The 23,563-nt window shown below is 37.8% G+C and overlaps 1 protein-coding gene across 16 annotated transcripts in view; it reads left to right on the top strand.

Moving 5' to 3' along the window:
• LOC116783156 overlaps positions 1-23,563 on the top strand; it is a 288,803-nt gene that overhangs the window by 245,071 nt on the left and 20,169 nt on the right. For 9 of the 16 annotated variants that reach the window (XR_004355495.1, XM_032680486.1, XM_032680484.1 and 6 more), the window contains one exon: positions 2,719-2,935. Coding sequence is in view for 8 of the 16 variants with exons in the window: in XM_032680486.1 (XP_032536377.1) it covers positions 2,719-2,859 (141 nt within the window). In the remaining 8 variants the exon portion in view is untranslated. Of the gene's footprint in view, positions 1-2,718; positions 2,936-4,937; positions 5,002-23,563 lie in introns of those variants that run through there. The other 7 variants (XR_004355500.1, XR_004355498.1, XR_004355501.1 and 4 more) reach the window with 1 other exon arrangement.

Below are 23,563 nucleotides of genomic sequence, written 5' to 3'. Positions count from 1 at the left end.
ACAACGCACACGACATTTCACTCTGGAAAACCATTTGAGAGAGCTTAAACCAGGTCATTGCATCAGAAAGCTTTCCTCCAGCCGTGGGCCCTTGAAAACCTTCAAATCTGGAAAAGAGAGGGACTAACCCATGGACTGGTTTACTGGGGCCATAGTAAGTTCTCTGTTGTCAGACACCTCCCACCAGTTGACCAGAGAAGGGCTGAGCCCAGGTGCTCTGGCTCAGCAGGCGGAGCAGGGTCACTTCCATCCCCTGATGTTGTACCCAGCACCTCCTCATGGTCCCTTGCCACTGTTGGGCCACAGTGGCTGCACCTTCTCCCCAGCACAGGTCCCACCAGCACTGCCCCTTGTTATTCATAGAGGCTGCCCCAAGCACTGTCCTCCCAGCCACACCTGCCCTCCCAGAAACCTGGATGGAGGCCTTTGGGATGTGCCAGGAGCAAGACAGAGGCCGACCCACACTGCCAGGCTGCCCCTTGCACTACCCTAGTCCCAGCTGGGGGTGCAGCCCCTGCAACCCTCCCTCTGAGGGCTGTGCCACCATCATAACCATCTTCCTCTACTTCAAAGCCCCCATTCTCACACTTCCTTCCTTTGGCAATGAACCTTCAATTTCCTCCAGGTAAATAAAGTGAAAACTGGAAAGAACTGTAGAACAAAGCATAAAAGTAGCTGAGCTGGAGAGTTACGGCCCTCAATGTCCATGGGAATGGGTTTTCCTGTCCTCCTGCTGTGGTTCCTAGCCTGCTGTGTCCAACTTTGTTTGCCTTTCCTTCTCAGTGTTTGGCTGTAAGCTCTCTAGCATGCAACCTCCTCTTCGCAGGAGCATTTGTAGTGATGCTAATAGGTAGAGAGGCTCCTCCCATGGCTCCGTTTTTATTAATGGGAAGATCGGAGAAATTACCATGTTTTTAACATTGCCTTTGCAGTAGCTATTAAGTTTCATGGTGTAGAAAGAGTGAGCTCATTTGCTTCACAACACGGAGGTCTGAGGTCAATTCTTCTGTATGAGGTTTTCAGGTGCTGGGCGAGCATGTTTGTTGCTCGGTAGGTTACGTGGTATTTTCATTTGGAAGTGACATTTTATGTGACATTTTACTTTAAAACAATAGCTGGGCAAAATTGAAATTTCAGGTCTGCATCAAAAGAGTAATGTGTATTACTTAGTCTATTTAGTAACTTGCATCGTTTATAAATTCTGCCTGATTGCATCTCTTTTCACAAAATCCAGTTTAAATACATTTTGAAGGGAGGGCGCTGGCTGGTTTCAAATGTGCTGGTTTGCAAACTTGCAGACCAGCTGTCCTACTCGCTAGTGAAGATAAGAGGGCTCAGATGAAGGGTTTTGTGCTGCTGGAAACACAACCAGTTTTCTCAGGAGATTGCTTTGAGGGAGATTGCAGCAATATTGCATCCCCACAGTTACTGGTGGGTATTGCCGCACGCATGTATTATTTGTGCTAGATAAAATCAGGAGGTAATAAAGACAGGTAAAAAGAAAGGATGAGAGATCTGCTGTGTAGATTTTTTTTTTCCTTTCTTTTTCTCTTTTTTTCTTAGGGAGAAAAAAATGTCCAGGGGATGCCACATTAACTTGGGGAGAAGCGAGTGCTGCTTTAAATCAGAAAATTTGTGTTATACCAAGTGCTTTATTTTGGGAACCATTTCAGTATGTTATGAAGGAAAGTTGCAGACTAGGCATGTTTACTAGACCTTTAATTGCTACATTTAGGAGAAAGGCGCTTTTTTTCTTCTTCTTCCCTCCCCCCTCCCCTTTTTAACGACAAGAAGCCAGAGTTTGCTGTGCAAATGAAGCAGGCTTTGCAAGAATCAGATTCACTTTGGACGACTCTTCACATTCCTCGTCATCATTACATTAGGCAGCACAATTCCATCTCTGGTTGATGGGCAGAAAAAGTGGGCAGCCTGCCAGGTAGACGTTTCCATGGCTCCCAACCCCCAAAGGTGATGCGTTTTTCAGCTAATTCAATGAAGAGTGGGCTGAACTTTGGGTATAAACTAGACAATAGCTGCCTTCGCAGTATCAGCAGAATGGTTTATGGGAATGCACTCCACATTTGGCAGAGCATCATGTGACCTTACGGCTGAGATTTTGTGATGGTGCCAACGGAGACTTGGAAAGCAGTGCCCGTTCTGACTTTTTTCCTCTTTTCTTACATGGCTCAGAAAATGGTGGATCTTAATACTTGACTTTAGCCAGACTCAGCAAGCGATTGAGCTTTGAAGCACAACTTTGCCTTTATTCTGGCTTTTTTGGCACACCACCAGGAGGCTGTCCCTTTCACGCCTGATAAATTCTGCTTCTTATCTCCAAATAGAAAAAAAAAAAAAAAAGAAAGAAAGAAAATATAAGCAGAATATTTATACTCCATAACTGCGTTTTAAAACTACGCGTTCTATTTTTTTTTGTTGATGGTGTGTAGTTTAGAGGGTCTCAAGGATAGAAGTTGCTTTTTTATTTTTCTGGTGGCTTTTTTTTTTTTTCTTTCCTTCCTCCTGTTTAATGAACAGGCGTTTGAACCGGGCAAACGGGGCGACAGCGTTGAACATGAGCTCATTGCAGCGTAGTGTAGCAAACTGGCACCCTGCCTTTTCACCCCTTTGCTCGGGCAGATTTGTGCAATCCCCATTTATAAAACCGGCGCAGGGGCGAGGTGAATTTTCTGGTCTCTCCCCACCTCTTGTCCTGTGCAGGCAGTTGCGGCAAGGATTGGTGCAGCTTTTGCGCAGTGCTTTGTGCCTGGAATTCCGAGAAGAGCGAGAGAGAGAGAAGACAGGCATCCTGGTCTTCTTCCGAGAAAGAACAGGAGCCCTGAGAAGAAGAAACAAATCTGAGTTTGTCCTACATACAAGAGTGCAGGAAAGAAAAAAAAGTGACTCTCCTGCTTCCAAAAAAAAAAAAAAAAAAAAATCTGGCATGTTTCACTGCAGAGGCATCAGGACATGTTAGAGCTGCTTGAAACAGTGTAACAAAATGAACATAGGAGATTTTAAGTAAAAAAAAAAAAAAAAGGAAAAAGAAACGAAAAAAGAAGGAGTGAATTTTTTGTTTGTTTGCTTGTTTTTTTCACTATTGCTCATATAGCAGTATTTGGCACTGAGTGAAAACGTACCTTTCATATCAGGTATAGCTTCTGTTTCTTTTTTCCTCTTTTTCTTTTTTTTTTTTAAGTTGTTTTAAACATGTTGTTTTGCAAATGAGTTCTTGTGTATTAATTTTAATGTAGTCAGATGTTCACACTTTTTAAAACTAACTTTTTGGGTGTGTGTTTGATCTAATACTGCTGAAAATAGAAAGTAAACAAAAAAATTGAGAGTCTATAGAAGTTGTTAGGCACATTTTGTCTTAGCTAAGCACTGGAGTTATGCAAAGACCTTAATGTTACATTTACTCAGTTGGAGCTTTGGTTATCTCTAAGAAAGTTGTGGGTATTTAGATCTGGTTGCTAAGGAAATTAAATTCTTTTTTTACAGTGTGACTCATACTTTCACTTTCTAAAGAGGAGAAGTGGAAAAAAAAAAGTGTTAAACTGCAGGAAAGGATCGCTCTTGTAGCCAGTATATTAAAGTTGTTATTGAGTTAATTCATATATGAGTTTCTTACAGTTTGTATCTAAATCCATTACAAAGAAATCAGTGTGATAAGCACTGGAATAAAAGGCACATTATTGGGACATTCATGAAGTACGCCTGGTTTGCAGCTAGTAACAGTGACTATTTTAAGATGTTCGGTAAAGCAGCACTTGTCCAGGAGTAGCTGAAAATAGTATTTAAAATACCCATTCAGAATGTTTGTGATAAGTGCATGTGCAGTTAAAGCAAGTTTTGAGCATGTGACGCTTTAGTAGAGCTTTTTTCTTAAGGCGTTTGTCTGTCTGTTGTAACATATTCCTAGGCAATTAGAAGAGTGTGTAACAAAATTCATTCTGACTGACAGATTTTGAAAAGCTCAGCCAAATCGGTGTTTTATGTAGTTTGGATTTATTTATTTTTTTATATATTTTCCTAGTCTTTTACATCTGTAAAAATACAGATGTCCTCAGCTCGAAATTACTTTGAAATTACAGTATCTCTTTCATCAGAAACTGTTATAGTTTGGGGTTTTTTTCCAAATGTTCATGATGTGTGTGTGTCTAATAAAAAGCTTTATAAATGTGTTATGACTTTACAAAATAGAATTGTTTTAACATGTACTTCATTTTTTATACATTACTGATTAGACAGTAACTTCTAAGATTATATGCCAATTTTGCTACTTTATATTTTTGTTGTTCTGCAATGAATTCTGGGAAATTGCTGAATGGAGACCTTATATATATGACACATACACCTCCATATACCCATTTTGGACCAGAAAGTATTTCTTAGATTTATGGTGATCCTGCCCTCCCCATTAGTTTTGTTGGAATAGTTTTGTTTGTCATTCGTACCTAAGCCTGTTGAGAAACCAAGGCTTGCATTAGCTTAAAATAACTTTTCAATATTCTCTATTTGGTCATACTAATCACTTTCCCCCTCCCATAATTTTTTGTAAATGTTTTTTGATTTAAGCCACATACTTTATCCCAGTATTTTTGTGAAGTTCTGGATCAAATTACCTAATTGTATTCACTGCCTGATAAAAAGTACTTCCTTTTAAGTTTGCTCCTTCCCTTCCGAAATTCCTAATATAAATTAAGTATTTGCAGGGTGAAAAAAGCCTAGGAAATAGTAAATGAAAGATTCCCTTTGCCAACGTGTGCGTGTTCACAGCATGTCTTCCCATGGCCCTGAGGAGGGGCATCAGCAGTGTGTCAGGTTTATATCTTAAAAGCATAATTACTAATTTTGTGTATGTTTCATGTTGTTCAGAAAACACTTCACAAAAAGCAAATATTTCAAAAGCTTTCTCTTACTTTTTTTTTTTATTTTAGTGAAAGAAAAAATAAAAATGAAAAAAGAAAATGAAGAAGTTAATTATACCAGAAATCAACGAAGGTAACACAATGATCTTGAAATTTCTTTTGTAAAAAATAAAGCTATTAGCAAGAATATGAAGCAGTTTAGATTTTAATAAATTATTTCTTTAAGAGAGCCTACAAATATAATTTCAGATATGTGTATTACACTTTTGTTCTTGTTACTTTCTGTTGGGAATGTTGCAGTTTATGTAGCTGTAGCTGTACAAAGCTGTAGCTTTATACCGTATGAAGTTTTAGAATTAATTGAGACATTCAAACATAATTTGTTTTTTGGTTATGCCTAGTAAATATATCATATATATAATATATATATAATATATTTCCTAATATATTCATATCACTAGTATATTTATAATACATTTTTTTTTTGCTAGTATGTAACTATAACACAGTGACCAATCATTTTTGAAATGCGGAATATCTCTTCTATTCACAAGAAAAAAAAAGAAAATTGGAAAAGCAATTTTACAGTGCTTATGAAATCATTCAGTAAGTTGTATATTCAGTCTGCATACTTATTTCTGATACTAGGATAGCTCTTCTAGTTTGAAGTCTTGTCTTTACATATTCTATCTCCTCAGTGTCAGCAGAAAACAGCTATAAAAATACCATTCCTTCTGAAGGCTGAAGTGTTGCACATAAAGTGAAAGCAGGTTTAAAAGAGATTGTTCTAGAAAAATAAAATAAGATTATTTTAAAATGCAAAAGGGTGTGCTTGAACATGCAATATTTAATCCAGCAAGTTTAAAAAAAAGAAGAAAAGGAAAAGGTAATTCACTAATTTACAGCCGTCATTATTGAACTCAAAATACATGTTGCAGTCTGCAAGAAAATGAAGCATTGCCCTGATAAAAAAACTTTGCTATTGACAACATTTATTTTCCTAGAAGGAATTTTGCCTAACTAACAGTGGCAGAATTAGGCCTTTGGTGGAAACTAGTGGAAGGAAGGCATTAAGATGGTATTGAGACACAGATTTCAGTAACCCGCTGAAATCAAAAGGCACCTTTTTATAGCACCTGGTTTTAAAATTATACCTGTATCTTATGCCTGTATTTTACAAATACATTTATGGTGGTTTTGTTAAAAGTTATTCTGATGTGTGAGATGTTCTGCTTCAAAGTGCAGTGTTTGTTAGTGCTTTCATTTAGAATATGAAAGTTATAAAACTGTCCGTGTCTCACCTTTCTGAATTACTGGTTATTACTCCAGAGGACCTGTTTTCAGTCTGTTGCATGGAGTACCCCTGCTTTTAGTGTGTGATAATTTGTATACTATGCTTGCCAGTCACAAGAAGGAAGGATTTGTTGTAGGCATTAACCCTGGAGTTTTACAAGATCGCGTTTCCACTTGCATTCCTATTATTAGGGAATCGCATTGATGGGAGGATTAGTGAATAAAATATACAAATCAACCTCTTTGCTTTGATTAATAGCCATTGTTTAATCAACAAGTTATTGTCAAGCAGTGTGTAACTGCGGTGTAAGTTGGAGCAATAGCTAAGCAGTCTTCGTAATGTCGTATGGGAGCAGCACTCCAGTGTGCCTCACGCCTTTCGGATTTGGTGGGGTGATTTTTGAGTTGTAGCACATGATATGAGCTCAGACACAAAGGACAAACCTGTATTGTTTACTTCTGTGTCATGTCCAATTATTGATTCCAGTCTTGCCTGCTGTGTGCACGCTATAGTCAGGTGCAAGTTGGGAGTTGAGGATTCATTGTTGAAGGCAAAGGGTGCGCAAAAGGATGTTAATTCCTGCTGAAGACAAACAATGCTGTGCCATCAATCTGTAAAAAAAGTAAAATAGATTTTCTTCCATTTTCAGAAAGAAACTAGTTACAAATCATTGGCTTGTTTGTTTCCACCACCATTTATGCAGTTAAGCTTGAAGCAGCCTTCTTTGCAATAGATGGTAATACTTTCAATCTTGAATACTCATTCTTATATCACGTCATATGTTTGTTTGTTTAAAGTCTTCTGCATCTCCCTTTAAAAGGAAAATTGTAATCAGCGATGCCAACTGGCATAAACCCGTAGATCCGATCTTGTGTTGAAACGCACTGCACAAGCTCGCTTCTATGGGTCTGTGTCAGTGTGGTGATCTGGCAGAGGTCTGTGTAGCACACACCACAGTGGTATCTGACAACAAGCCCAAATGAGTGTACGGAACTATACTGGGTTTGGAATGCTTCTCTTGTCTGTTGCCTTATCTTTAAACTTGATTAAGTGATTTGTTCTTTTATTTAAGCACACTTGACTTAATATCTTATTAAAATTTAGAAAGAAGTGTGAGGGAATTGTAGGGCTTCCAATGAGGGAGTGTAGGATATACCATTTCCTAGCTTCATTAAATATACCATTGCATGGTATTGCACTCAAAAAAATTGTAGAAAAACTAAGAAGATTTTTGTATTTTATTTTTATTGTAAAATAAGGCCAAATATCAATTTCTTTCCAGAAGTGTAGCTGGGCTTGCGTCATTCCCATCAAATATGTATGTATATATATATACGCACACAACACACATATATATCTTTATACATATATAAACAGCATAGAACAGAAATTCTAACTCTGCAGTAGAAAAACCTATCTAAGAACATGTCTGAAAAGTGGGGAATAACTACAGTTGAAAGCCTACCCCCCTGGGAAATATATAGGCCTATTTCAAAGAAAGGCTGAAGAAGTGAAGAAGACTTTATGGTCACCGTCGGAAGCTGTGTGCATCCGGGTTGAGGTAGTAGGTTGTATGGTTTAGAGTTACACCCTGGGAGTTAACTGTACAACCTTCTAGCTTTCCTTGGAGCACACTTGAGCCATCGAGGAATTCATCACCACTTTAATCTGATCAGGGAAAGTATGCAAAAAAGGTATTGTTTCATGGCTGTACATAATGAACACTCTGAGGCTTTATTGATGTTGAAATAGTCCTGATGACTTGATTATTTCATTTGAATCCTGTTATGAACAATGCTGACACGTTGTCTTAATGGGCTGTGACTATGTACTGCAGACACTTAAGGAAAGACTGATGATTATTTTCATGTCATTAACAGGAAAGCTTTAAAAGTTTATTTTGATTTATAAATTCAGAAAAATATCAAGAATTTAATGCTTCATTCTTTCTTCATGGAAACAGCTTATCCTACACAGTTGCTTTTTCATTTCTGTTGTTACATGGGTGCACATTTTTTAAAAAAATGAGGAATTTTTTTCTGTCCTTATAATACTTTCCAAAAAGTATTTCATGCTGCTGCTTGGATAGTAGCAGGCAGTGTCACAAGTTGATCCTGGTCTTCCTTGGATTTACAATATTCTTGCTTTGTGCCTGAACAACTTGGTGTTTAAAACTCAGATCCAAATGACCTGCAGACCCACCTGTGTTCCCACTTTGTGGAGTTTCATGTGCTGTTCAGCCCAGTCCCACTCTGGGATCTCAGCCCCCATGTCCTTACACAGCATGTCAGGCTGACCCTGAACCACAATGCCCTTGTCTTTTTTGGCCCAGAATTAAGTTCTGGAGTTCTGGTGCATCTTCCCAACTCAGCAGGATTTGGAGAAGTCACACTCCTTGTGTGAATGGTTCCCAAAGCACTGGAAACTGATGACAGTGGCACTTCCCAGCACTGGGTGCTTTTACCCATGTGGGCCAGGTGCTGTAGACAAAATCATTCCTCCTCAGTCCTGGTGTTCTCTGTATGTTTGTGTGCCTTTTCTTAAAAAAAAATCCCATAAGATCTGTACATCCCATGAGCAGGTATCCTAACCAAAAGAGAGAAAGGGCTGAGTGTTTTTGCAGTTTAACCGTTCCCAGCAAAAGCTATGCAGCAAGAAGGAAAAAGACTGTGCCTACATATTCATCATGATTTTTTAAGTGAGAGCTGCTTCTGAAAATGATCTCAAAGATGAGGTCTCCTCAATGTGATGGAACACACTGCTGCCCAAGTCAAAGCATCCGGACAAGGCAGTGACACTCATTCCAAAATAGTTGGGAAAAACTGATACTGTATGTTTCCACATACTTTTCCATAAAAAGTAAAAGGAGTATTATTTTCAAGAATATTAATTTATAATTTAAGACAGTAATAGTGATAATTTTGGTGGAAAATGATCTAAGTTTGTGGATATAAAGCGAAAGAGTGGAGCAATGCCCCTGTGGTGCTCTACTCAGGGGGATACCACTGATGTGGGCCATGGGCAGGCCAGACTCCCATGGGATAGAGAAAGTGTGAAACATGGCTGTTCCACATGGGGTGAGGGATCTGGTCCTGGAGCTCCCAAGTTAACAGCAAATAGTTCTTTCTTCAGGGTATTTTGAATCCCTGCATTTCTGGCTTTACTTTTATTGGAGGTGAACATAACAAGATGTTCAATATTTCCAGTGTTTCATTAGTTTGTTCTGCATCAGCAAGGAAAGTTAAGAATGTTTAAGTGGATTTGACAATTGATTGTGTTTTGGTTATTGTTTTCTTTCCATGTCTGTCTATTCAAAAAATCCCTTGCTTACAGGCCCCTGTTTGACTCTTTCTATCTCAGCTTAAGACTTAACTTACCACTCTCCTAGATAAGGCATCTAAAAGGAGATGAAAATGGATTTAGTCTCTCTTTTTAACAGCATTTATTTTCAGTGATGATTGTTTGTGATAGGAAATTGGTAAAGAGGATCTGTAGGACAGGTGGATGCACAATGGATTTTAAGCCGAACTTAAAGTATGTGGGACAGAGGAGAGATGAGGTTGACTGAATAAAGCTACTCCAAGTTAATGGAAAATGCTTAAGGGAGCAGTGGCTAAATGGGGGGATAGAGAAGAGACCTCCATCAACAAATGAAACAACAGGGACCACTCTCAATCTGAATAAAAACTGTCATATCCTCTGTGGGTTCAAAAGGACCCTGGTCACCAGTATGTTTTCTTCTTTTTCTATTTTAATTTTTTTCTTCTGTAGTTTAAGTTCACTGGAAAGAAACATTGTAATTGCTGTTTTCTGCCAACAGAACAACAGGTGTTCAAATCCTTTTATATTAATTCTTCAATTAGTTGCAAAATAAGGGGAATTGTTTATACTAAGCTGAACTGAATAGAAATGACTGATGCAGAAAATGTGGGAATGTTTCATCTATCCTTCAAAGGCATGATAAATTTGTAATTCTATCAGGCATAGTTGCAGGTTGCTATGCAAATTTTCAGTGCAGCATCACCAGCTTTAATGAATATACATTTTCTCTATTTCTTTCTATGTTCTTTAATTTAAGATTTTTGCCCTGTAATGTGCAATACATTGTTTTGGTAAGAGTTATCACGTTACGAGCAAAAATGAATGAGACTGTGAGGTAATTTTGAAGCAGATTAAGGTAGAGAATGAAAAACAAAGGGGAAAAAAGCTCTATTAAGAACAGCTGAATGGAGTTAAATCTTCTGTGATTTCATTTTGAAGTCATAAGACATATTGTCTGTTTTAGGTGAAGTCTGGCATTTTTTACCTTTAGAGTCTGCTTGGAATATTAGTCAGTCTCGTAGCCTCAGCATTACACTGCTATGATGATTCTGTAGTAAATAAATGCACTTTGTAACATGGCTACACATGGATGTGTTCCAATCTAGGGCCCATCTGAGAGTGTTCATTCCTGTAAGTAAGCTGTAACGTTGTCATCCTTGTACCTTTATGTTACTTCTTGCTTTTGGGAGAAATCTCCATTAGGATATTTGGGGAAAATTTTGAGATCCAACTGACCTGCAACTCCCAGTGGTTTCTTTGGGAGGTACAGGTCGCCAGCCTTTCCCAAGTTTGGTCCTACAGAAATACTGACTGCAGAGGCACTGACCTGCCCAGCACCTTTCTGCTTGCCACAATTTCCTGGGTAAAGATCAAGTGTTATCCATGGCCTTAGCCCTGCTTCCCAACACAGAAACTTTCATCACGGTAAAAATGCACTTTAATGCCAGATCCTGTTTGTCTTTAGAGCTAAGTCACTTCAGAGAGCTGGGGAGCATTTGTATTTCCTTCTGCAGCCCAGAGTGCCTGTGTCCAGAGCCATGTGCAGAGAAAACAGAGTTAAAGGGATGTTTCTAAGTTAATAACTGTGGGTCAGATGCACTAATAGAGCCTGGGTGTTTTGGGTCCAGCCATTTTGAGGCCTTTCTGTGGAATAAAGCTGCCATTAATCCAGTTTACCAGAGGAGGTAAAGTAAGTTATTAGTAATTTTGCAGTGTTGAAATAGCACAGAATAGTCAAAATATATGAGTGAATTTCTCTTCTTGTTGTTTCCCTTCAGCAAAAGAAAATACTGAGTTTCACTTGGTCTCATCCTTTGTTTAAATTCCCAGTCTTCGAAAAAGTTAAAGTTCTTAAGAGATTTTTAGATATACAGAATGTGGTAAAATATTTTAAAGCAATCTCCCAGGAAAGGTTTTCTTTGCAATTCTATCCTTTAAAAATGACAAACAACTCTTAGGAATCTCTAAAACTTGTTTATTGAAGCTCTTCAGCAAGAGACCTGTGATAGGTTGCTTAACTGATAAAGTTGGAATAGAAGTGCACCTGAAATTTTTCAAATTTTTTGATATGTTTTCATATGACATTCATTTATCTATTAAGAGCAGCTTCTGGTATTTTTAATAAAACTAAAACTAAATACATCTGTCAGGCCCTGTTTAAATGTGAGTATTGCTTTTATAGCAGCTAAATGCAAGTTTGAAAAGCTAATGCTTTTGCATTATATAGTGCAGAAAAATTGCATTGTTTCTGCTTTGTCTCTTCTCACATAGTAAAAATATTTGCATCAGAGTGATTTTTTTCGTAGAGTTTACTTTTGCATAAGGCTTCTGAATATTTCACAGAATCACAGAATAGTTCAGTTTGAAAGGGACCACAGTGGATCATCTGGTCCCACCTCCCTTCTCAAGCAGGGTCATCCCAGAGCACATCTGGATTGCATCCGGAAGGTTTGGTAATATCTCCAGTGAGGAAGACTCCACACCTTCTCTGAGCAGCCTGTTCCAGAGCACAGTCACTGCACAATAAAGCAGATTTTCCTCCTATTCAGGTGGAACTTCCAGCTGTATTTTATTGTAATACATATAATTTATATGGAAATTTCAGGCAAATTTTGTTGTCTTTTTTCCTCTACTTCTTTTATGCTACTTCTAGAAATAGTAAGATCAAGCCTCACACTGATGAAGTCTTTTCGGGAATACTTGTAAAATCTGAGTAGAAAGTCAAAAATGAGGCTTCTCTTTTCCTTGCTTTTGAATGGAAAGATCTCACCCCTAAAAAACTGTATTTGGAGGCTTTCTGGCTAATGTAGTTGTTTGGCTTGGGTAAGACTGATGCTGGTATGCACCAACCATTGCACCAAGAGTCTCAGTGAAAGGACACAGATACAGAACAGCAGAATAATCATTTTTTTAAGAGTCAGGACAGTTCTTGTGTACTACCTGCTTTACTTTTATGGCTGAATGAAAAGGGAGGGGTGTACATTTTACATTCTCTTGTATGTAGTTAACCTACATATATTATGCCTGTATTGCTTTTATCTGAATGTTCTGAGTCTTCTCAACTAAACTTTATGTCCATGGTTGAGCGCGATTTATCTGGGTCAATCTGCAGTTTGTCTGGGAAATGCAGCTCCCTCCATTTTACTTTAGGTTTTCACTTTTTCAGTGGTCCTTTTTTTATTCTTTATTTCCTGACATGATGATAGTCCTAAAATGAACGTAAAGCTTTGCAGATATGCTGGCAACAGGGTTGGATTGGGACTGGTGTCGTGTTTGTAAGGTTAGCAGGAACCAAAGTTTGCTCCATGAGTCCTCTCTGTCATGACTTGCCAGCTCAGGAAGGAGCATAGACTGTTTGGTAGTACAGTCTTTGTAGGTCTGGCTTGAGACTATGGGGTTGGATTTGCTCAAGTTCTGTGAGACTCTCATTTTTCCAAAGTCCCTGGACAACAAAAGCAGTTTAAGGCTCACTTTTCCCTGACATGCACCCAGCCTGGTGGTTGCTGCAATATCAAAATAGATTTGTATATCTAAGAAAAGATGACTGTCAGTGTGTATGGTTATGTGTATTTACTGTGGGGATTTTTGCATGGCACTACACTGATGTGAAAAAAAGAAAACAAACACAAAATTCTCCATCAATTAGTTTGCTGAGACAAATTTGTTAATTTCCCATGTTAGGAAGAAACCATCAGATGAGAACTTGACCATGAGAACTTCACTATCACTTGAAAGAACTTCTGCCTGAGACTAGGAATAGCATTTGGAGCATGCTAAATCTGTGTAAATGGTTGATTTCCTGGAAAGTTGCCCAAGAAAGGTGTTCTGTCTGGATCTGGAAGGAGATTTCACGGTAGCCTATGATCAGGAGACATGGAGACATGGCTCGTCTGGTATTCATGTGTCCTGGGTGGAGGATCAGTGTCTGCTATTCTATATCATAGCTCGTCCTACAGATCTTGTACTTTTAGGCAGTATTTCTATCTCTACCTCTTCAAAAAGCCCAAGTACACTTAGTTTGCACAACTGAAGGGGATTTATTCCCAAAGTGCTTTGAACAACCAGATTTACCTATGTCAGTTGAGCCATTCACAGGGGAGAGAATTTTGGGGGTGTAGAATTTTTATTAAAGTGTGATTTATACTATGTTGAACTAAATTGTTTGAGGGCTGCTGCTGAGGCTGATGTCACTGTGCAAGGACACCTTTGTGAGCTGGGGAACAGGGAGCAGCAGTGAACCAACGTACCTCTTCAGCTCTGTGCTAAGTAATGTGCTTTGCTCCTTTGTCTAAATGTTGATAACTTTTGATCTAGAGTTAGGCAAGATTTGTCCAACAGTATGGATCTTACCACATTCACTCCTAATTTTTTTGGCCTTACTACCCAAGTATATATTTCCAGTTTATGCATTGTAAAGAATTAAGCTCAGACCTTCTAATTCATATATTACCCTTGTGTCTCATCGCTGGCTGGATGGGGAGGCAGTCTGAAAACTCTCAGCCTATGCTGTTTATGGCCCACATCCACTTTGAGAAGAGACTGATTGCTCGAGTCCATCTGAAGTACCACAGCTGGCAGTCTGGCTACAGCCACAGGGAGGGTTTTACTAAAAAAAAAAATTGGTTTTGTCTTCAGAATTATGTTTACTCAGGATGTGACTTGTGAAGTACACGATTCCTGTGGTGATAAAGGGGGTTTTGAGAATCATACTGTAAAGTATGTTGCACTTTGGAAATATTAAGCTTCTGATATAAGAAGAATTTACAGGTATCTTTATTATTGTTTAGGTTTTGTTATAACTGTAACAGGATTGCCAAAATGCAAATTTTAGTGACAAGTTTAAGAACCTAACTCATGCTTAGTGTAACATTTTGAAGCAATCCTACTTTTTCCCCAGAAAGTGTTGGGCATTTAGGAGCCTGCATCCTGTTGATTTACAACATGAAGGCAAGTTTTAAAAGGCAAACTGCAGGTGCAAAGGCATTTTTACAGCTTTTTGACCATAGGCTTCATAATGAGTGACTCAGTGGCAGGATGTTAAATATATATAAAGTGGTTGGTGCTGCCTCTAGGTCGTGCTTCTGTATGTGAAACACTTAAGCATGGACTGCCAATATATTCTTAGCCACTTTTATGAGATAATAGTGCCTTAATTTCTCTCTGCTTGCTGTTGTAAAGCAAGGCAGTAAAAGCAATGCAGTCAGAAAAAATATGTGCAGCTTGCACACCTGATATGCCTATTGAAGCTGCTGCTGGCCATGCAGGTGCTCGAAGGGGACATACAATTCCTTCCCTTCTCTTGCCAAGCGCTGCAGGAGGAGTTGTCTGCTGTGGGAGACAGTGTTGTCCCCAGCCTTCTGTTTTTAGGACAAGTTCTGGCAGGGAACACTGCCCAGGCACTCATGCCTCTGTCCTTTGAACCAGCAGGCACTGTCGTGCCGGGGCACCCAGGAGCCCTTTGCACTGCTGGGACTGGGGTGGCTCTTGCAGACACGGGGGTTTCTGCTGCCCCACTGCTCCACCAAGGACAGGTACAGGCGGTGCTGTGCCCAAAGGGAAGGAATTGAGCATAGTGTTGAGCCACATTGGGAGTTTTTGGCTCAAAACGTCCGAGTATTGGTCTGTGGAAGCAAACATGCAGGCTACCTAATGAATGTCGTATTTATTAGCACTGGGAGCTGCTGGAAATACCAAAGCGGATAAGGGCTGTGATTCAAGGCCACGGGGCTGGGCCCACACAGCTCCCTAAGCCAGGAACCAAAGGACGTGGGAATCCTCACCAAGGGGCAACCCTGGAAGTCCGGAGTGAACATTGCATCTTCAGGTTTGTGTTAAGGAAACCTTCTCATGTGGGAGGAGTGGCTGCCGGTTGTTATTGTGTAATGTGATTTGACTCTAATTTAATGACAGTTCTTAGAGGGCAACGTGATTTATAAGGCTGATTTCCATTTTTATTGATTGGACCTTTAATTTAGTTAGACTTGCACTCAGAAGCTTCATCGTAGATTTAATGCAAGTCGGCAAAACCAGCATGGTAAGGAATTTTTTGATGGAACTCGAACTCAAATGCTTCAACAACAAGTCAGTGAGGCATGGTGTGAAAATATTTTAAGAAACAAGATTCTTAGTTAAACTCAACTATTTTAATAATTGATTGGCAATGCTTTTCCTCTCGTGGATTTTTTCCGCACCCAAACTCTCACATTCAATATCTATTCAAAGGTAAATTAGAGATTTCATTTTTAGAGTTTTGTATAATGGGCTTTTAAAGGGTTGATCTTGGAGATTGTAATTGCAAAACTTTCACTGAAAATAAGTAACTTATAACTTCTGGAAATCTATTATTTTATTTATTAGTAAGAAATTTACCCAATATAGAACTAATACTGTAGAACTAGCTGCAACGGTCTCCTAGTTATTCTCAAAATGCAGGATTTTTTCAAAGTAGAGATTGCAAAGCTTGAAAAATTGATTATTTGGTTTTGAAGTCTATCAGTGATTTTATAGAAACAAGTTTGCTTTCTTTTTAATATTTACAAATTAATATTCATAAATGTTAGGAATTAATGTTCTGAAGAGGGAGGAGCTAGCAAGGGGTTAGTTAATGATAATTTTTCTTACCTTTTCCAAAACCAAACCTTTGGACCTGAACTAGTCAATGAAGAAAGCAGCAAGAGACACAGAGTGTATCCATATGGGAGAAAGGAAGGAATAGGGAGGATGAATTATTATGTGATAAGAAGTATAAGAGGATGTAAGAGAAGGAAGGAAATTGAAGCAGCACACAGAATAAGAGAGAGGCTGTGAGGAATGGGACTGCAGCAGCTGTGCATTTGCACTTAGAGGGGCTCTGGGTATGGAGGCAGAGGGAGTACAGGAAGGTGGAAGAAACAAAGGGAGCTTGAAAGATGTGGGGAAAGGACATGAGGGTGTTGTAGCTTCACATTGTTTTGCTTCATCCATTTTGGTCCATCTCGGTAACTGTAAAATATTCATTTCTATGTCTTGAAAATAGAAGTTGTTTTTTTTATTATTTTTAAAAAGAAAAGGTGTACAGATAAAACTTCATATCTATAAATAAACAGAAGCCCCCATGGGAATAAGTTTTTTGTATTGCCTGGTCAATTTTTTTTTTTTTTATAGGCAGAAAACCCCATTATAGTATATAAATTTAAAGGGTGGTAAGTCTGAAGAGTAGTAATTGAGGGTAGTTCACATTCCAGACATATTGAAACCATGTCAAAATTATTCCATACTCTTGACTATTAGGAACCCACAAAATTCCAAGCTAAAGAGAAACCAAAAATCCAGTGTGAAGGCAGGCAGATAGCCATAACTGCCTGATGCTGACACAGTTAGGCAGTGTATCTCATAATGCTGGTTAGTTCGGTTTAGGCTAAGACAACAAACACTAAATGTGATTATGTTGTAGCCATATCATTACTGCACAGTGTCATTGCAAGGGAGAGTTAACTTGTGTGTGCCCTTCCTTTGTGTCTGCTCAGTTTACTTAAATGAATGAGAAATATAAAACTCTCAAAAGCCTGAATCAAAAAGAATAAGATAACCCCAGCTTTCGTATGAACTGTAATTAATTTGCAGCCTGTTACCACAAAACTTAATTTAGGGAAATTCCTAGTTAGAATCAAGAATGTTAAACATTTGTGCGAATAAGAACAGTATGTGCAGTGGCGCTAGAAGTAGCAATATTTCTGATTCAAACCATGCACTGAAGCGTTGTTGAGGTTACAGAACTTCTTCCCTTTTCAAACTGTGAGAGAATGAAGTTATTGACTGCTGATCACTTCCAGACACAGAATGATGGTCTATTAGTCCCTTCCAGAGTGTAATAGCAGTTTCACATGACACATATTAATGGAATATCTCATTAATTCCCTAAATGTCACTAAACTGGTCAAGTCATTATAAGTTTCCATCTCCTTGAAGTAAATTTAGCTGCTTCAAATTTTTCAACTCTATGAAAACATCTGCAGAATATGGAATCTGTTAAACCAGCAGGGTCTGCATTGTGAGATACCCAGATCTTAACCTGAGCTATTTTTGTAATGGAGATCAGCTTGTTCAGCATCCAAAAGCAGTCTGAAGATTTACATTCAGCTTCTTGTTTTGAGGAAAAATTTTACCTCTCTGTTCTGTACACGAACACTATTTTTTCTGTCCAACAAAAAGAAGAAAATGTGACTATTTATGCCATGAGTTATCAAATAATGTCATTAGGTGTTGTCAGAATTTGAGTTTTGATTTGTGAGGTTATTTACTTGTTAAGTTAAATGACTAAACAGCAAAACAAACTCTTGCTTTGGTTATGAAGTAGGGAATTATTCTTTGCCTTGTTCTTCATGTAAGGTATCTTCAAAGCTTTTACTTTAAACAAAAAGTAGCATAACACAAAGTGGAGTCATATTCATGGGCAGTTTTGAGAGGGAAAAAAAGTATATTTAAATAATATTGTCTTTTAAAAGACAGCCCTTTTTTACCACATACTAATTTCTCATTAGAGAGAATTACAGTTATTTTACAGTGTTTTTAACATTGCATTGGAGGATTCTACTGACTAGTCTGATCATCATCACTTGTTTCTCTTCTTTTCATTTGGTGGAACTGTACTTACACCATTCAGCTCCCAATTTACCATTGCTTTCTGTCAAACACACCTTCCCAAATGTAATGTTAGTTTTTAAGGCCTGATAGTACATTTCTCCCTGAGTAAAGTCTCGAGTGAAGATTTATTTCAGAATTAGTGTTAATGACAACAGAATCTGTGCATAAAGAGAGGTGTTCACTAATGTAAGTCTATATTTCAATTAATATATATGAAAGTAGGAAATACTGAGAAAGTAAAATTTTCTAAAATTAATTAAGCATATTGGGGTTTTTTTAATGTAATTTTTCACTCACGGCTTTTCTTTTCAAAAGTGAGTGGACCCAAACACCTTAAAAACCACAAAACTTGCCTGTAAGAAGAAATAAATAAAATCCTTGAGGAAGTATGTCAAAATATTCAAGTAAAAAGCAGTCCCAGTTATCTTTCATCAGTAATGTCTGTAGCATGGTATTTGAAATACTGGAAAAGTAACTATTTTTGTTAAAAAAGCATTAGAAAATGCTTGCTCTAAAAATTACTGTGTGCTTTCAGAGCTGCAAAGGACTCAGAAGCTTTAAATCTACTTTAAACTTTAAATCTGTGGATTGAAGTAAACATGTATATTTGACAAATACTTAATAATATTCATTAATAAGAGCATACACATTCAATTCTAGTTCTGTGGAATGTAAGGGAGTGAGAACTTTTTCTAATTTTTTTTTCACAAGCTTGGTCTCCATATATGTGGCCTTAATTGATCTTGAATAATCAAAAAATTTTTTTAAAAAATGGGGGTAAGAGAGTTACCAACATTGTTACAAGGATTCAAATTCATGTAATTTATATTATATTTTAGAATTTTCATGTTTCTTATTAATTTAAAGCTATTTAACAAAAAACAATTTCTTTGTTCCAGGGTGAAATTTTCATGAATGCAGTTTCAGCGGTTCATTACTTTGTTAGGATAAAATTTTCTTCATTTATACTCAAAGAAGAGCAAGGCAAATGATAAATGATTGAGGGAACATGGTGAATTCTTGTCCCTTCTTCAGGTATCAAAGCTTTTCTGCAAACCTGGAAGTAGGGGTTCACCCAGCTACAAAGAAACAGTTCCATGCAGACAGACAATAGTTCTGTCCTACAGGGAAATAGTTATGTGAAGGCCAAGCAAAGACCATTGTTGAGGAGAAATGAAAGTGTAGTAAGTGTACAAATGAAGTCTAAGCAATGTCAAGTTTTTTCGGGGACAAAATAATTATTTTTTTTTAAAGTAAATGGAAAAAGGTATGTATAAAACCCCTGACTCTCAAGAGAAATAGGCCTTCTTGCTAGCAGTAGGAGTAGCCAAGGCCAAAAGAGAAATGAATCATTAATGACCATCTATCAGGCAAAGAAAATTTTCCTGTTATTTGACTCAGCAATCCTGTACTTATGTGTTTAGCATCTTCTGACTAACGGAGTCCAAGAAGAGTAAATATTAATGTTCATTTGAAACTTCACAAAGCCAGTTCAAAGTTATTCAAAAAAAGAACATGAAGGAAAAGTGAATCATTATAAAATGAAAAGCATGATTTAAATCTTTACAGTTGTTTGCAAAGTAACATTTGCAGACTAGCTGTCTAAACTGTCGCCTTTTTGCTAATCTATATAATTTGTTGAAAAAAATCTGTTATCTAAAGGTAAACCAGCTTTATATACAGCAGTTCAACAGCATCCACTTTAGAATATTACTATCATCAGTATATGGAAAAAGTAAATCTATTCACTGCAAGGACTACCAGTCACAGCATTTTGAAGAATTCAATATTTTCACAAGTTCCAGTAGAATAAATGTGGTGTAACTTTAAGTGAGATACATCCATTTAAGGCATTGTAATTACATTCACCAAGCACTGGGGAACAGTTAGAAAAAACAGAGAAATACACAGTGTTTCAGAGGTCTATTATCTTCCCTCACAACCTCAGTGAAGTCTTTAAGGGCATTTGTACTCAGGAAAGCATTCAGATTTGTTACTTTGAGAGCAAACGTCTTCCTGTCTTTCTCCTTTTATATACCTCTATTTAATAATTTTTCACAGACAACTTCTAATAAATAGGATGTACCTAGGAGTCTGGTATGCTTTTGTGATATGATACCCATGGTGAAAAGCAGGAGCTCTGGACAATTAAATAGTTTGTCCAAGCTCATGCTGGATGTCATTGTCAGCATTGGGATTAAGGGATGAGCCTTCTAATTAACCAAAATGATGACTAGTCCAAAATATATATTTATGAAAGTTCTTCCTGGGCAGTACATTAAAGGTGTAGCCCCTGTGCTCTGAGTCAAAAAGCACCATCTCACAGTTTGAAGGCTGTGTATCACGTTGGAATGTGTTTTTTCTATCAGTGTGATGTTTTTACATTGTGTTTTCTAATGTTGTAATTACACAGCTCGCCCTACAGTTCTTCTTTAAATTAATACATATCTTGTATTTAATAATAACACACACATTTAATAACACTCTTTCGTTGTCATAAATATTAAAAGCTACGTAATTTATGCACATATAAAGACTGTAGTAATGAAGGTGTTTAAAATAAACAACACCAATTGAAATTCAAGTGCTGAGGCTCAGAGGATCCTGAAAGTAAGACTGACTGTACAAACAAAACTAAGATTGCCTTTGCTGATCTTGATTGTCTAAGAGGAGAGGAATATGGCATATGAATAAGGAGGATGAATAGAGGTGGAAAGTTCAAACTTTTTCAAATAGTCTGCAGCATTGACTTATATTAAGGAAGGTGAAGAAATGCTCTTGGCAATGGCATGTAACCTCACCTGTTCCTTATCCTCACCTGTGCCCTGGCCCCTTTTCTATGGCAAGGACCACTAGAGCTTCCAGACATGGCCCCAAAAGCTCCAGGTCTGTCTAGAGGAGAGCTCTGATGTGGAGGGAAGCAAGGAAATGGCCATTAGGATGTTTTCCAGGCAAGCCCTGGGGAGGCAGGAACTCTGAGCGTGCCAGGGCACAGCTGGACAAACCACAGCATCACTGCTGGAGCTCATGGGCAGCTGAGCTCTCCCTGCTAGAACCTAGGCAGACTCAAAGAGACGACTGAATTATGGGAGCAGATGCAGAGCAGCCCAAGATAAAGGAGGTTCAAAACTGGATTTTACTCCCACTTGCCGCGAGGTGTGACTTGTACGTTCTACACCTTAGGAATGACAAATTTAAAGTTTTTATGTGAGCATTGTACTGTTAACTCTTTAAAGTATGTGGCAAAACACTATGTAATCTCAAATTCAGATATGAATTTCTGGAATCCCACAGCTGTGGGAGTAATGTTTGACACATGAGTGGGAAAGAGTTTATCTGTAAAATTCACAGCTCAAGAATATAAAAGTAGAAGTTTGGAAGGATTAAGATCAAAAAGTGTCTAAGACTGTGGATTTTTATTCTGATTCAAGTTGCTTTGCTTGTTGTATGTGGATGTTAATGTAATTAGAAGGTCTCAATCTCTCTGACCTGTGAAAGCAACAGTAGTGCTTATATCCTCCTTGCATTAAGGAAATCTATTTTTGGAATAATGTGATAAAGTATATAAACATTTCTTATTTACATGTGACCATGTTTCAGTTTCTGTACTGACAAATTGAACAGTAGAAATTCTTCAGTACTGAAGAATGGAATAATTCAGATCAATCCAGTGGAATATATTCCTGTGCACTAGAAAAAGATAGAGACTGGGAATTAGAGGAGACTATTTAGAGCATGATGCTAAAATGCTGACACAAATATCATAGTTACCAGGCCTTTTATTTTTGAAAATATGTTAATTTCTCACTATTCTACTAGCTCTTTTATTTTCACCCCTTTTTTTTTTTTAACCCATTATTAGAAAAGAAGGGAGGGAAGGATCAGACAAGATAATTTTTGGACTTCAAAAAATTTTCTCCACAGGAGCAGCTTTTAAGGAAGCTAAGTAGTCAATAGTGGAGAGGGAAATCCTCATCATAGAGTGAAAATTGCTAGACGACAGTGTCTAGAGTAAAAATATATAGTTGTCCTGTGACTGAAAGATTAGAGTGGACTGCTCCACTGCTTCATGTTATGATGGTTGTTATTTGATAAATAGAAATAAAAGAAAGAAAGGTAGGCAGTGGGATGGCAGCATCTGCAAATGGCACAATTATCTGGGTTACTCAAGTCCAAACCACAGTATGTGGGGAACTTCAAATGGGAACTCTCAGACCTACGGTAGTGGATGACTCTATGTCAAACAAAATTCAACAGTGATGTATAAAAACTAGTAGGCATTGAAAGAAGTAGTTTGAACTATTTGTGACCTTTGTTGTGTTCTAAATGAATTTAAAAATACCAGAAAAAGGGATCAAGTTATTGTGGACAACTCAGTAAAACCTGTGATCTCTGTTAGGGTTTCAGTTGCCTTTCTCCTTCCCTTGTAAATCACCAAAATAGAAGAATCCCCTCTCCACAAAACAAGAATAAATGGCAAATCCTATCTGTGTGATAATAAACTACATACAGTACAGCTCATAGCATATAATACAGTGTCATCTCTTATTCTGACTGCTGTGGTAGAGAATAAATGAGCAAAAGGAGAGAAGAAGACAACATATTTCGTAATAAACATGTCGTACCTCTTTCAAAAGTACAAGAATTAGTGAAAATTTGGTAAAAGTGAGAAGACACAAATTTTAGGTATGCAGAAATAATGTATGTTCTATATTAAGCAAGTATCTGGATACTAGTCACTGCAAGAAGGTTCCAAACTTGTAGGTGGTTCGGAGAGCCATTTGGATGTGTAAACCCAGACTGAGATAGAAGTGCTCGTAGTATCAAGCAGTACAGAGTGCTGAGTATCCCAGAGAGGGGAGATGTCAGTGAAGGTCTTAACTGAGCCCTTCCATCCTGCTGTTCCCTCTATGGTGCAAGATTTACCCTGTCTGTACCACTGTTGAAAGAGCTGAGGGATTTCTGTGAACAGTCCTTGTTCCTTGCTTATATCTTAGTTGTTATTTAGCATAGCTAGTGTTTGCAGAGTTACACCTGTAGTTAGCCAGACTTGTTCCTCTACATTTGCTGGGCACATGCTACATGTGAATAGTAAATGATATATGGTATGAACAAATGAACTACGTGGTTGTGCAAGAAATGTACCATTGTTACAATGGACCGTCACACAATCACAACAGCAATTTTTACACAGTGTACCTCCAAGTGGAAAACATAGGAAGAGGGTAAGAAAAAAGTAGAATGAGCATCTTTTTTTTAGTATTAAGTACAAAACTGATTAAAGTAGACTTCATGGAGAAAAGTGCATTATGACATTGCTCAGACAACTGTACTTTTAAAAATATTTGAAGAAAAATTGGATTTGCACAAATACATTACAAGATGTTGATTAAGGTGGTCGTGATTCAGTCCACTGATGGAACTTCTGGTGCAAAGGATTTGGCAGTGGGGGGAAGTA

This window comes from Chiroxiphia lanceolata, chromosome 2 (assembly GCF_009829145.1).
Source record: "Chiroxiphia lanceolata isolate bChiLan1 chromosome 2, bChiLan1.pri, whole genome shotgun sequence".
Classification (NCBI taxonomy): Eukaryota; Metazoa; Chordata; class Aves; order Passeriformes; family Pipridae; genus Chiroxiphia; species Chiroxiphia lanceolata.
This window is presented reverse-complemented; position numbering and strand designations above follow the sequence as displayed.